Genomic DNA, 14960 nt, shown 5'->3' on the forward strand with positions numbered 1-14960 from the left:
AACATAACTCTGGAGAACTAAACGTGAGGGAGAAAATAGGCTCCAACAGACTTAAGTGTTTATTTTATTATACAGTGCCAATATATAAGACACTTGCTTATCCAAATATAAACACAATGAATGGTGCTCTGTTTTTAAAGACTACATCCAGGTCATTACATATTCAAGAATTAGATACAAATCAGACTTAGGACTTTTATTTCAGAATAACTTGGTAGTGTAAATGTTAGATCACCTATCCAAAGTGGAAAATTTACCAACAGCCATAAGGTAATGCTGTTAATCCTGCATGGTTGAAGGTTTAAACATTCTTTCTAACAAATGCATTCCCAATTTTGGGATATAATGAAAGATAATGGTTATAGAGTGTTGGATTGTGACGTGATACTAGAGTTAAACTCAACACTCAGCTGTAAAGCTCCCTGGGTGACCTTGGTCCAGTCATTGTCTCTTGACTTAACCTATCTTACCAGTTTGTTGTGAGGATAGTGTCTCCCTTGTTCTCCTTTGAGGGATACACGTGTAAGCAATAAATGCCCATACTACCATATACTAAAGCCCATAGTTACAACTATTTGGAAGGATATAATTCTACAGACCATGCTTGTGTAATTGAGGTATTGGAGCTCAAATGTATTTGCAGACATCCTGGCATAGCAACAAAGCTCACAAGTTGCAGCATTATGTTCCAACACAGGCCCAAACTCTGAAGGGAGGTGGTGGGGAATAAGCAAAGTGGAAGGAGGCAGTGAATCTTAGTGGTGGAAATGTTCTGTGTGTTCATGTACAGGGAAGAGGGACAGGAACTGGGATTTGACCAAGCCCGTCACAGGACAATGTTTTGGCTGTAGTGGCAAAACCATTCCGGTACAATTAAAGCAGGGTTCTGAGATTGAACTGTACAATGAAATCTGCAAGATACTACCACTGATGTGCATTGTGTTGTTGTTGGTTTTTTTTAAGGATCTAAAAATGCAGCCTGAAAACGTGTTACATTCAATATCAGAGTGACTTGATATATTCAGTGGAATTTAGTTAGGCATCAAGCAGTTGCTTCATCTATGATTCGCCTCTAAGCTTGAATTCCACTGTTGAATAATTGCCTGTAGAGATAACACAGTAAGATTCGATGACTCTTCACTTGATAAATGATCATAGGGCTATGCAATCAGGGCATTGTGTGGTAACATTATGATTTAAAAGAGACCCTTATCCCCCTCCCACCTTGTACAAAATGGTAATCCATGTATAGGGACTCCTTTTACCCAGTTAGACTACAAGTTATGGCACAGTAAATGAACATTTATTTTGGAACCTCATACAGTGGACCACTTCATGAGATTCATCTGGACAGAAGGATATTAGAAGAAATAAGCTACAAGGGTGGATTCCTCTCATCACCTATCTTCTATTCACATTTAACTGCATACCAAGTATGCACTAAATTATTATCACTTGATGTTAAAAGAAATAGCACTTAATTTTTTGGAATGTTGCTGCAGCTGAAATCATGAAATACTGTACTGAATAACATTGTGTAGCATAATGAAACTAAGCCTTTTCATTTATTTCTTCTTCAATGAAAGATGGACAGTGGTGTTTTTCCTTCTACTTGAACACAGTTTGGTACAAATGTTTATTTTCCCCACTGCCAGAATTTGGTTTACACACAGTTGTATGTACCATTAAACCCTGAAGAATTGCCATTATTTCCATTTTCCTCTAGGGGGTAAAGATTAGAAACTAAACTATTGTATTCCTATAGTCTCCAAAGGCCTGTTTTTGGAAGCAGCTAAAGAGGAACAAGTGGTAGCCTTAAAAACAGAGCAAGAGTTGTGTGGGAGCCAACAGTGTGCCATCACAGATTGAGATATTCCAGCACAAACACTTGTAGAATCTTGTTGAGGTTGTCAGTGGTTGGCTTGTCAAGATTTTCTTCATTGTCTTCCATGGTGTGCCACACTCTAGGGAAAGGAGCTGGAATCAGGTGTAGGATTGGAACCCCTGGAGGGAAGAGAACAAAGATGATTCTGGAGATTACTGGACTTCTAGGCATGTACTTTACTTGGTTATATAAACACAATAGCACTATGGTGTTGCATTCTAGTCCAGTGATATTTCTTTAGTGAGTATTAAATAAGAAATAATTCCAGAGCTTACTAGTAAGAGGGTAAAGAAATTAGAAAAGCAACCATATAAATAATAACTTTTAAAAAAATTATTTCCACCTTTCAAGCCCTACAGAAAATGCAATAATATCACATCATTAGTTAATGCTGAACAGGTTTATATTTTAAAGTTAATACAGGTACTGTATGTATAAGGGCCTGCCTTATATCCCTTCTGCCATTGCCCCAAGTTCTCATCTTTCAGACTCTGCTGCCAAAAGTATAATGTATAAAAAGTTGTCATACCTCTTCTTAAAAATGGAACGTGGTCATCCTCTACTGGATGTCTTCGTAAGTCAGGCCGGAAATAGGGCCTTTCAGGAGAGTAATCGTTTAGCAAACCCAAAGCAATGAGGTTTTGTTCTGCAGGGTTTTTTTTAAAAAAAAATATTAAAAAAAAGTTTAAACTGAGTATGGCACTATTTTGTTAAAAAGCCAAGGCCCTAAGTCTGAAATGTTTTAAACATTTTGACCATCCTTCCCTAACCCAAGGTCCCCAGACCCTAGCTAGAAATGATGGGGGTGTAATCTAACAAGTGGGGCTCGAAGGATAGGGAAGACAAACTTTGATGCACAAATGAGTAATTCCCCCTGCACACACAATTTCACACAGTACAATGGCCTTGTGAATGATGCAGCCCATGTATTGTGGGGGATTAGCAGCCAAACAAAGCTACTAACATGAGTTTGACCGAACTGCGGGAGGCAGTGGAAGGTTGGAGTGCCTGGCAAGCTCTGGTCCATGGGGTCACGAAGAGTCGGACATGACTAAACAACAAAGCAGCCAAACAAATGCATATTCTTGCTAGTTAGCATGAAAAGGCGCTAACTGTATTGTTGATAGGCAGACCAAAGAAATACAAGTCGTAGAGAGTGCTCTGTGTGATGTCATTTCCACTCCTTTTACTGGAGAGGAAGGAATATAAAATACTTCCTGTTCCTCTTTCCTTTGACCAGTGTTGGATGCAGACATGTCTGCACTTGCTCCAGCTCCAGGCACATGCCTGAAGCTGCTTATACTGTAAATATTTTGCCTGCATAGATTTGCTGCTGCCTTTGTTGTGATCCAATGCATAATGATAAAGTAAGTAAATCTTACTTTTAAACTTACTTTACCAGTTGTTGCCTGATTCTTAATCGGGTTAAAAAGGGGAAAGCCAACTTACTTCATAGTTGGATTTGCTCAAAACAAGCTTTTACAGCATAATTCCTATTAATTTTGCTACCAAGGGTGGGATTTTGAAACTCTGTTCAACCCAGACATGAGGGCACCTGGAGGAATAAATTGCAATGAATATAACCTCTTCTACCTATTAAAACCCATCCCAACATTTACTATCTGTGGCCCTCCAGATGTTGGTGGATTCTCAACTTCCCACATCCTGGTGCTAAAGGGACTTGTAGGCCAATGATGCCCCATCCCTGATTTATGACATCTCGGGTTGAAAACAAACCAGTTTGGGCTTCTCATATGAAGTACAGTCGTACCTTGGTTTTTGAACAGCTTAGTTCTCGAATATTTTTACTTCTGAATGCCGCAAACCCAGAAGTGAGTGTTCCAGCAAATCTATGCAGGCAAAATTTTGGGAAGCTGAACATCCTACGCGGCTTCCAATTGGCTGCAGGAGCTTCCTGCAGCCAATCAGAAGCTGCGCTTTGGTTTCTGAACGTTTTGAACAGACGTTTTGAAGTTGAACAGACTTCCGGAACAGATTCCATTCAACTTCCAAGATACAACTGTACTGCTAAATAATGCTGGCCAACTAGCAGCCCAATCTAGCAATTCACTGTTTGGGTAATATCAGCATAGATTTTTATTTTACAGAGTTGGGTCTGGAAGCTTGAAAAAGAAAGGAAGAACCTGGCTATTGTCTCAGACATTTATGAAAAATGAACTGCTGTGAATCAGCTGTAGGCGGTTGATTATTGTTTCAGTTGTTTTTGTTTCAGCTGCTTTGTTTTTTTATGAATTAATTCATTGATTTTAAATGATTTGACCCTGTGAGGCTTATGAATATTTTAATAAATAAAATGTGAGACGAGTTATAATATGATATGTGAGTACTAGAGTCAGAAATTATTCACCCAAAGGCAAAAAACAATTGCCATATGCAGAGCTGTAAAATTTGGAGAGTAATTTACAGCCAGAATTTAACTCCTACACACATGAAACTAGAAGAGCTTAGAGTTCCTGTTATGTCAACCATTTTAAGTTATTATGTTTTGCATAATCTAATCTTACCGATCGCTTCAAGTCTCCCCAGCCACCGGGCTGTGTTCAGAAAGTAAAGGGGGAATGTTGGGTTCCGAGCACCGATTAAATCCAGTAGCACAAAAAGATCCTATGAGAAATCAATAAAGAAATAGGCCTTTTAAATGTACTCACCGAACCCTTTAAATATGTTGTACTGACTGCCCCAAATTGGAGTGTTGACAGACCCAAGGGTTATTCACATGTACCTTTCCTGTTTTCCAGACCCAACCCACACTTTAAAGCTTTTTTTCTTTTTGCTCCAGAGCTTTCCCTGCAAAAAACCCGCTCTTTAGAGCAGAATTGGAGCAAACTGCAATCTTTGGAAAACCCGAATTGCCATTTGTTGCACTTAGAGCTGGTTTTTGCGGGGAAGTTCTGGGGCAAAAAAGTAGTAGTGCTGAGACAATGAGCTTTAAAATATGGGCCTATGCCTGGAAAAAGCAAGGCAAATAGTATGTGTGGATAAGCCCCCAGAGACATTTTGTGACACAGGCATTCACATGGTTGAACATTCACTGTGGACAGTGGTTCATACATGACCCAATGGCTGCATGCTCCTATTTGAAACGGAGATGATTTCTTCCACAATTCCAGTGAGAGAGTAAGTTACATGCTAAATTGCCTCCCTTTTTAAAAATCAACAAGACTGCGGAGTGCTTAATTTTGGCTGGATTATGTGCCTTGACCCCCCTTCTCCCTCCATAAAGTTCTCACTTACAATGCCCTGAATCTGAGTTGTATGTGTGGCGCCTGGAGGGTGTGGAGTCGTTGCCATTTTCTGGGCCAAGTGCCGAGAGCCATATAGAGAATCTGAAGGGGACCATCGGACGAAAGCTTCTTCGCCGTCAAAGAAAATGAGCTGCAGGGAGAGATCTGACTTGCCGTTTGAGACGGCCTTCTGTGGGATGAGGGACAGAGGACAAAATGTAAGGTCAGTTGCCATGCTGTGGTTCATGGTTAATGCAGAAACAACTGCAGAAAAGAACCAAATACCTTCAGACAATGAAGCTGCTTGTCCAGGGAGCGTGCCAATTCTAGCATCATAGCACAGGGCACTGCTGAGTCGGTGGCTCCAACAAACACTTTGCCGTCCAGCTGTGGTGGGAAGTATTTTGAATCGTAATGGCAAGCAAGCACCAAGTGGCGCTTGGCAAGGGGATTGAGGGTGCTGATGATGTTTGAAAAGGTGCGGTATCCGTAAGGAGTATGGCTCTGAAACGTGTCTTCTTCAACTACCCAGCCAGCCTGTAGTCCTTGCAGACGATGCTTGATATGCTGAAAGTCAAAGGAGCAAATGTTTCTTATTTTCAAGCAAAACTATTTTGCTTAAAAAAAACTGCCTAGAAAGGTGTGCCATTATCTGCTGAAATTCAACACTGAAAGGTTAAAGGTAAAGGTAAAGGACCCCTGGGTGGTTAAGTCCAGTCAAAGGCGACTATGGGGTTGCAGCGCACATCTCGCTTTCAGGCCAAGGGAGCCGGCGTTTGTCCACAGACAGCTTTCCGAGTCATGTAGCCAGCATGACTAAACCACTTCTGGCGTAATGGAACACCATGACAGAAGCCAGAGCGCATGGAAATGTCGTTTACCTTCCCGCCACAGTGGTACCTATGTATCTGCTTGCACTGGCGTACTTTCGAACTGTTAGGTTGGCAGAAGCTGGGACAGCAACATGAGCTCACTCCGTCGTCAGGATTTGAACCGCCGACCTTCTGATCAGCAAGCGCAAGAGGCTCAGTGGTTTAGACCACAGCGCCACCCACATTGTTAGCCGTATGCAGAGTAGAACTGTGGAAACCAAGGGGCTTAAGTCTAGAAGGCCAGATTCAACTAAGCTGGCATTCCCAAATTTGCTCTGGAGAATCAAGAGAGCATCTAGAACACAGTGGGAGGCGAAGAGGATCCTCTTGCCCGGCAAGCAGAAATCAGAAGAGCACAATGTTAAATTTGTCCCATGGATGCCAATGTGCCTACTCTGACTGTACCACCCTACCCATTATTGGGAGTAGAGGTGGTAAGTTGTTCTAAGTGTTCTTAACATTTTTCTTTTTGATTGTTGTAATGCACCCTGGGACCTTGGGGTGAAGGGTGGGTAATGAACTGGAATTGAATTGTAATTGTTTGAGCCAGTTAAAGTCCAGAAGATTAAAGGGTTGTTGAGTAGAGGCAGCCAGAGATAAACCTTGGTATCCACTTGGTGTCAGCAGCGAAGTTAAGAAGCAGTTGGTTTGCTTGCCTCCCTTTCCTCTCCTAATGCTGACTACAGCCTGTGCTGTCCCAGAAGGCAACCAGGTTTTGGAGCCTAGCTGCTGTCAGTTAATGACATTTAATTGCCCCTCATTGATGTTTCCTTAGCAACACGTCTCATCTGCTTTAGAAATGGTCCCTGCGGCACATTTCATGTTATTGGAATAAAGGTTTAACAGGGCATCTTATATAACACTTTGATACATATGCATAAGAATCATGCTGTACAAATGAAGAGAGATGTGACTAAAGGATAGCTCTTGATTCAGAAGGATATTATACACTGTCACTTCCATGAAATCAAGCCAATGAACAGGAAATCCTGGATTCAGTGCTTATGATAAGCAGTATGAGAAACAATAATTAAATAAGATGGACCAGCAGTAACCTGCTATTTGACATTGGAAATCCATACCTAAAGGAGACATTCTGGTAAACCCAATTTCCATTTTCATTTGCATAATTTAATATTCTTTCTAGGAAGTTTTTACTTTGATATTGTTCTTCTCCCCTAGCAGTACAAATTCTTGTCTGTACATGCCCAATGATTGCTGTTCCAGAGATGTCACTGTTTTCTCTTTGTTTGGGCTGTCTGCCAGTAAATCTCCAAGGAAACGACAGCACTAAATGCAATAGATACTCTTTGAAACTGGCTACCCGCCTCCCCCTCATCAACTGCAGATCATTAAACTCACCTGTCTTCAGGTTGCAACTGCACCAAGATGGCTCACAGCTGTTTGAGGGCCTTTCCAAGGGATAAATGCTCAGCTGTTACACATTCTGTGTTCACTTCGTGCAACTTCCCTCAAAGTTCTACTTTGACTGAAAATATTTTTGATATTTCCAATATGCAGTGTAGCTATTTCATTTCATTTCTTTGCAACTGAGGAATCTGGTCCATTATATGAGAATGTGATATTATATTACATTACTGGTGCTAGATCAGAGATATTTATTATATTTATATACCACCCTTCATCAAAAGATCTCAGGGCGGTTCACAAGATAAAAGCACAAATAAGTAATGAAAACAAAAACAACAAAGCAATACAATACAGTGCTACCTCGGGTTAAGAACTTAATTCGTTCTGGAGGTCCGTTCTTAACCTGAAACTGTTCTTAACCTGAAGCACCACTTTAGCTAATGGGGCCTCCTGCTGCCGCCATGCTGCTGGAGCACGATTTCTGTTCTCATCCTGAAGCAAAGTTCTTAACCTGAGGTACTATTTCTGGGTTAGAGGAGTTTGTAACCTGAAGTGTTTGTAACCCGAGATACCACTGTAGTTGGAAGTGGCTTCTTGCTATGGTGGCTATGTTCTATTTCTACTGCCAGAGGCAGTATGCCTCTGCATCCCAGTTGCTAGAAATCACAAGTAGGGAGTGTGCTGTTGCCCTCTTGTGAGCTTCCCAAGGACATCTGGTTGGCCACTGTGAGAACAGGATGTTGGGCAACAGGGCTATTGGCTTGTACCAGCAGGGCTCTTGTGTTCTACAGAGTTGGGAGGGCCAAGCCACTGCTGTGAATGCAGAGATTCTTATGGCGAAATGTGACCTACAATCTATTGGGTTGTTATAATAGACCATTGTGTGAGTAATTTACCGAAAACCAGCATGCCTAGAACTGGTAGAAGGTTAGAGGTATCCTGGAAACAGAAAGAGAAGGATTACTGTATTGCAGACATTAGTGTGGACTGCACATTCAGCTTGTCAGACTCACCTGACGCACAGCATAACTGCCGGGTGATCCTGGATATCGCTCAATCAGTATCGGGTGCAAATCATTTTGCCACATTCGGTTGATATCTGTGTGAGCAGCAACTTGTTGGATGCTAGTTGCATTTAAAATTGTTGGACGGTGGGAGTACTAAGGAAGGAATTGGAGGCAAGATTATTTTAACATAATAAATAATCATAATGAATGACTGGATGAATTTTGCTATAGTGTTTTTGTATATGACAATAGTGTAGGAAGTATTATTTAAAAATACCCATTATCAGTTTTCTGTTAAAATAATCATCCAAAGTGCCAAACAATGGAAGTATGGATACGCATGTGTCCCCACCCCCAGAAAGAGAGAAATATAGAAACATATCAGCATAATAGCTGCTGCATATAATGGTTGCATCCAGACTTTGCTCCCAACAATAGAGAGGAGGGTTGGGGATCCCCAAACTCAGCCCTCCAGCTGTTTTGGGACTACAACTCCCATCATCCCTAGCTAACAGGACCAGTGGTCAGGGATGATGGGAATTGTAGTCCAAAACAGCTGGAGGGCTGAGTTTGGGGGTGTCATTCCAGGGCTGGTGGGAGGTTCCAGAGTTACGGGGGAAACATAAAAGTTATTCTCCCATCTGCAAGCAGCATCTCTCACTGGATCATACGCCATCTGTGGACAGCAAAATATGGATCCAACTGGAATTTGGGATAGTCATCTCAGACAGATCATGCAACTGTATATAAACACTGGGGTGGGGGGAGGCTACAATGCTGCATGCAAATCAATCAAAGGCCATATACAGACCATACATTTAAAGCATAAATGTACAGATGATACATTTAAAATCCCCCAACCCCAAGAATAATTGGAACTGTAGTTTACCCTACAGTTACAATTCTCAGTACCCTTAAACTACAATTCCCATGATTCTTTGGGGGGGGAGTCATGCGCTCTAAATGTAAGGTATGTACACAGCCCACATGCAGTCTGCCTTCACCCACCATAGCCATGTAGAAATTGCCTTTTCATGGCAAGGATCCACACGGCAGCTGTTAGTTAGTATGTGAATATCAAACCCAATTACTACCCTGCTGGGTGAGATGATGATGATAACTAGATGGGAAAGGCCCACAAAAGTAGTCCTACACATACAATTCTAGTATTAGTCCTCCTTTTGTCCTCTTTTAATGGTCCATCTTCCCCTGACACGGGAAGCTGGTTTGACCTGTATTTTAACATGATAAATCTAGCATCTAGTAGCCCATTTTAAGACTCCAAGTGTTGATTAAATTCTAACACTTACTAAATCCAGGAATTATGGGTTCCTTGCACCCACAAACTCTAGAACCCAAACTCATAACAGTATAATTTGAAAGGTATGAAAATATGCAAATAGTTTGGAAGAGAAGTCTTGAAGCTAAACAGAGAGGGTCTTTGCAAATTTTAATCTTCTTGTTTTCTTAATTTTTAGCATGCTCAGTTTACTGTGATTCTTAAATTATAGCTTTCTTGAAGTATGAGTAGTGGGAAAGCATTATCCATCTTAGCCAACAGGGCTCTTTGAACCACAGTGAGATTAGAATGAAGTTAGCGGGGAGAAATGAGCACACTTAGTATGAAAATCAATAAAAGACACATACGGCGGCAATCTTCCTGGCAGGACCAAACAAACATTTACTGTAGCCAGTGTCTGCCATTATAAGACAAAATACAGTAATGCTGTAATCATGCTAATGCAGAAGAATACATTTTCTTTGGAAGCATGAAAGAGAAATGGAGAAATGGAATTGCTAGGTCTGATCACTGATTAAAGGAAAAGTTGTAAGATCTCTCCCGTCCCTATTATTTCAGGTTGTAAGCTGAGCTGAGTCTCCTTTTTTGAGTAGAAAGGCAGGGGGGGTGTATATGTACATCTTCTCCCCACCCCCACCCCCCCAAAAAAAATTTAAAGAAATAAATGATTCACATTGTGATATGCATGACTTTCTTTACGGGTTTATTTAAAAAAGAAACCAAAAGGAGCATCAGTAGAAAACAAGGGCATTTCCAGATGACTACCATTTTGAAGCAGGATTCAATCACATACAGTTAGAGTTGCTTGGGATGCTTTCTGAAATAAATGCAGTACCCCAAAATATCAGACTTTTGTGATAAGGAAAGCGATGGGAAGACACACTGGAAAGTGTGCAACATTGTCTAGCCTCCTCACAAACAAATTAGGATGAGTGCTCAATATACAGGTAACCTGGAAGACCCCAAAGAACCAGGCTGTGATATATAGCCTGGGTTCTCTGACCACCAGTGCAAAGGCTGTTGTGTGAAAATACTGGTTGTGCATCCAGTGCAACAGCTGTGCAAATGGAAGTGTATTATGCAGCGGGAAATATAGGAGTCACAGCAATCTGTGGTAGGACGGGTTTCAAATGTGCTTCAAAGATATAGTGGGTATGCAGCTGCAGAAAGGGAAAAGGAGGTGCCACTGGATTTTGAGCTGACACATGGGTGAGCAGCAGTCAGTTAAAACAACAGCAGCAACTGAAATGCCAAGTTTATTTGCCCTTAAGTGGATTAATTCTGCCCAGTTATTTTTCTGCCTACTTTGGCATAAATCCTGGACTGCATCTGTGGCCCCATTGTATGTGCTTTAACAACATATGCACACAGACAGAGCCGTTATTTTATAAGAGACATTGATGTCAGGAAATCATATTTTAAAAATCCTTCATTAGCACCTTAAAGACCAACTAAGTTTTTATTTTGGTATGGTCTTGAAGGTGCTACTGAAGGAATTTTTTTATTTTGTTTCGACTCAGATCAACACGGCTACCTACCTGAAACTAGGAAATCATATGTTCTCTTAAAATGGATGACCCATTAGATCAGAAGCAGCAGAAAACTAGACAGCGCTTAATGTTGGCCGCAATAACCACAGACTTCAGAACGAAGATATTACAAAAGTACAGCATTAGGAACTCTCTTGTGAACAGGGGGGAAATCCTTATTTAGGCTTGGCATATGATCTTGCAATAAGGAACTTACAGATGCAACCTTGCTTGCCATAGCCTGGAATCTGGGATGGGGACCCTATGATCCTCCACACTACAATTTCCTTGGTTATGCTAGGTGGGGCTGATGCAGGTTGGGGTCCAACAGTATCTGGGAAACCACAGGTTCCCCATCACTGACCTAGATTGCATCAAACCTGCGACAAAAGCAGCAAGGGAAGGAGTAAATAATTGCTTGTCCTTAAAAATGCACGGCTTAAAGACGCTTTCTGTGACACACTAGTATTAAGCGTATAGTCTACTGCGGTTAAAAATAACCCACATTTCCCCAGTGCCTTCAAAATGAATTGAATTGAACCCAGGAGGCCTGGTATCTCAGGGTCTAAGGGACTAATTTGCATTTACTTTATGCCAGCGTAAAGAGTGCTAACCAGGCAGTAAACATGTAGCATTATTGAATGTAATGCAATGCATTATTAATACAGTAGGATAGCACATAAGTGTCTGAAGTTAGCATTCATGAGCAAGCTTGCATGAAGTTTCAAAACATGCTTCCTAAACTTATGCTTTTTGGCCACACAGAGACCCGCCCCAAAGCACAATGCAGTGCAGGTTGATTGTTCAGCTTTGCACTTGTATCGGTGGCTGAGCCAAACCTTCTACAACCATAACCACACTTAACAGCAGCACACTATCTTATGAGAGTCTTGTCCAGTTCGGTTCAGAATGGTTATCATAGGGGAAAAGAAGTGTGCATTGTTAAATAAGGTTGAAATCTTATGTGCCTTGGAGTAGCAGGGCATACCCAACACCTCACTGCCCTCTCTTTTTTAATTGTAGGGTTTGTTTCTTTTTGTTGGTAGGGGAGGGCTGCCTGTCTTTGGGGGGGGGTGTCCTGCTTTCTTTGGTCTGTTTGTTTTGGGGTGAGTAGGTGCTGATTTGCAGAGAGGGGTTCTGAACACGCCCAGTTTTTTATTCAGTGAAATGGGTATTATTGTATGGTGCCCATAACCATTTCTTTAGATTTGACAATGTCCCTCTGGGGCCAAGAAAGTTGCTATACCCACTTACTTTGGAGAAAGCTTACTTAAACTCAGTAGGTAAAGGTAAAGAGGCCCCTGACCATCATCAGGTCTAGTCGTGCCCGACTCTGGGGTTGCGGCGCTCATCTCGTTCTATAGGCTGAGGGAGCCGGCATTTGTCCGCAGACAGCTTCTGAGTCATGTGGCCAGCATGATAAAGCTGCTTCTGGCAAACCGGAGCGGTCCCCATTTATCTACTTGCGCTTTGATGTGCTTTCGAACTAATAGGTGGGCAGGAGCTGGGACCGAACAACAGGAGCTCACCGCGTTGCAGGGATCCAAACCGCCGACCTTCTGATCAGCAAGCCCTAGACTCTGTGGTTTAACTCAGTAGGAGAAAGCTTAATTAAACTCAATAAATAGGATTGTCCTTTAAGTGTCTGTCTCCATCAGCAAGCACCTTGATATATATAAAATGGTAATCAGATCCATATAATCAGATCCATATATGGTTACAACCATATAACCTAAGTCAGGCATCCCCAAACTGTGGCCCTCCAGATGTTCTGGCCTACAACTCCCATGATCCCTAGCTAACAGGACCAGTGGTCGGGTAAGATGGGAATTGTAGTCTAAAACATCTGGAGGGCTGAAGTTTGGGGATGCCTGACCTAAGTTTATAGCTCCAATCTAGTTACAAAGTTAGCCACCATTTTAGTTTCTGAGCAGATTTTGAGAAGCTTAATTTGAGATTCCTGGGGTACCAGCATATACCAAGTGTGTGCTCTAAGGTTAGCACCATTCTGGTTTAGGATTAACTCCAGCTGTACTCATTGGAACTTCTGAGTGTATGCAGAATTCGACTGTTGTACTGTATGTGCATTGTAGGATATTCTAGTTGTAGTTTGTCCTTTTACTTAGTGGATTTGTACCCTGCTTTTCTTCCATCATGGAACTCCACACACACACACACACACACACACACACACACGTAAGCGAGCGTGCCATCCAGGCACCAATCAGACCCAGAACTGCTTTAGAAAGGCTGGTACATCCTGTGCCTTCAGACCATGCCCTCTTTCGATTCACTATGATTCACTCTCAGCCTGTGTATCTAGTGTGCATTTTGCTTGTCTTTCCCTCCTGGTTTTTCGGGGTGCTCTGCATTGTGTCAAGATGATTGGGCTGAGTGGGTGGCCTTTACTTGTACACCACCCTGCCAGATCGCCTATTTTTAACATACACAATCGCCCTACTAGATCATCTGCCTTAAGGCCCTTCTGACAAATCCACATATAGAAACATACACAATTATATAATAAGTGGATATATAAAACACACAGTAACTGCTGGAACATCACAGAGAGCTCATTCCTCCCACACACCCATATTATCATCTTAAAGGCGCACCTTGGCACCAGTGATTTGCCAGTAAGGGTGGAAAAATCTGATGCCTGATAAACTATTTTAAATCCTGCAAAGCCGTGGTGACTGAGAGGCCTGTGACCTTTGCCCACGCCAAATCCCTTCATCCCTGTCATTCCCTCCCTCCACATGCTACACGTAGCCCTCCCCACAGAAGCAAAATTACAAAAAGCCACCAGAGAGAGACAGACAGACCACTGACATACCTTTTCCTGGGTCCAGTCCACTCGTCCGCTCACGAGCTGAGGGAAAGAGGCCAGAGCCAGGGAGAGGGTCCAGGCCAGGCATAAGGATGCTGCAGCCTGGCTGCCTCTGGCTCCCCCAGCCATGCCTCTTCGGAAGCGGCTTCTCCTGTTTATGTGGCAACACCCGAGGCTGCCAGTTCTCTCGCTGAGGAGGATCTCTCTGCGCAGACAAGAAGCAGCTCTGAAGTACTAGGCTGGAGGAGGAGGGAAAGGGGGCAGAGCTGGGAGATCAGGGCAGCCTTTCAGCTGGGAGAGCAGGCATGAAATGTGCGCGGCTGCATGTGATTCACCCGGCAGCCTCTACCTTTGCATCTGCTCTCATTAATTAGGCACCTTTTCTGCTTCTTAACATGCTTCCTGCCTGCCCGCCTGCCCTACTGAAAATGGAGAGGGATTTTATTCACACATCCAATCAATCCAGCTTTGCCTATCATTTCCTCGGGGAAGTGAATTCTGTCCCTGGCACCATGTCAGCAGCATCAGGAGGAAGACATATGACTAATTCCTCAGACTTGGGCTGCAGCCACAGCAGTGTGGTCTCTCCCCTCCCTCATTTCCTCTCCTCTTCCCCCAGAGATACAGGGAGTGTAGCAGTGCTGTGATACAGAGGAGGGTGGTTTTTTTTTTTTTTACAAGTAAATCCATAGTGAGGTGCACTTTGCAATTTTGTTTTTCAAAAACAAGATCCCCATGAAGAAGTATGGAATCAAACCACATTGTTTATTTCTGTTGAGAGAGTGTCAATTCAGTGAGCTCAGCCCCAAGCGCCAGCATAAATTCACAGGGTTTTTGGTTTTTTTAAAAGCCACTTATTTTAATCTCCTACAGAAAGTTTAAGAGCCTAACTATTAGGTCCTTTCAAAATAAATTGCACTA

At 42.4% G+C, this 14960-nt stretch overlaps 1 protein-coding gene across 1 annotated transcript; it reads right to left on the reverse strand.

The window, feature by feature from the left end:
* Positions 1-53: 53 nt before the first annotated feature.
* QPCT (glutaminyl-peptide cyclotransferase) lies at positions 54-14524 on the reverse strand. Its single transcript, XM_035108305.2, has 7 exons — positions 14046-14524; positions 8387-8533; positions 5416-5697; positions 5141-5320; positions 4411-4510; positions 2415-2531; positions 54-2004 (listed from the first exon to the last, which is right to left on the reverse strand). Exons 1-7 carry the CDS (start codon positions 14166-14168, stop codon positions 1859-1861), a joined length of 1095 nt encoding a protein of 364 aa, XP_034964196.1. The 5' UTR covers positions 14169-14524; the 3' UTR covers positions 54-1858.
* Between the last annotated feature and the right edge of the window lie 436 nt (positions 14525-14960).

This window comes from Zootoca vivipara, chromosome 3 (genome assembly GCF_963506605.1).
Source record: "Zootoca vivipara chromosome 3, rZooViv1.1, whole genome shotgun sequence".
NCBI lineage: Eukaryota > Metazoa > Chordata > Lepidosauria > Squamata > Lacertidae > Zootoca > Zootoca vivipara.

What these genes read in the sequence shown, in the direction of transcription:
- QPCT (XM_035108305.2), bottom strand. Translation starts at nt 14,168, where the DNA reads ATGGCTGGGGGAGCCAGAGGCAGCCAGGCTGCAGCATCCTTATGCCTG. An exon ending in GCAGTTATGCTGTGCGTCAG is followed by an intron (nt 5,698 to 8,386) that starts GTGAGTCTGACA and finishes TTTGACTTTCAG; the next exon opens with CATATCAAGCATCGTCTGCA. An exon ending in CAACTCAGATTCAGGGCATT is followed by an intron (nt 4,511 to 5,140) that starts GTAAGTGAGAAC and finishes GATTTCTCATAG; the next exon opens with GATCTTTTTGTGCTACTGGA.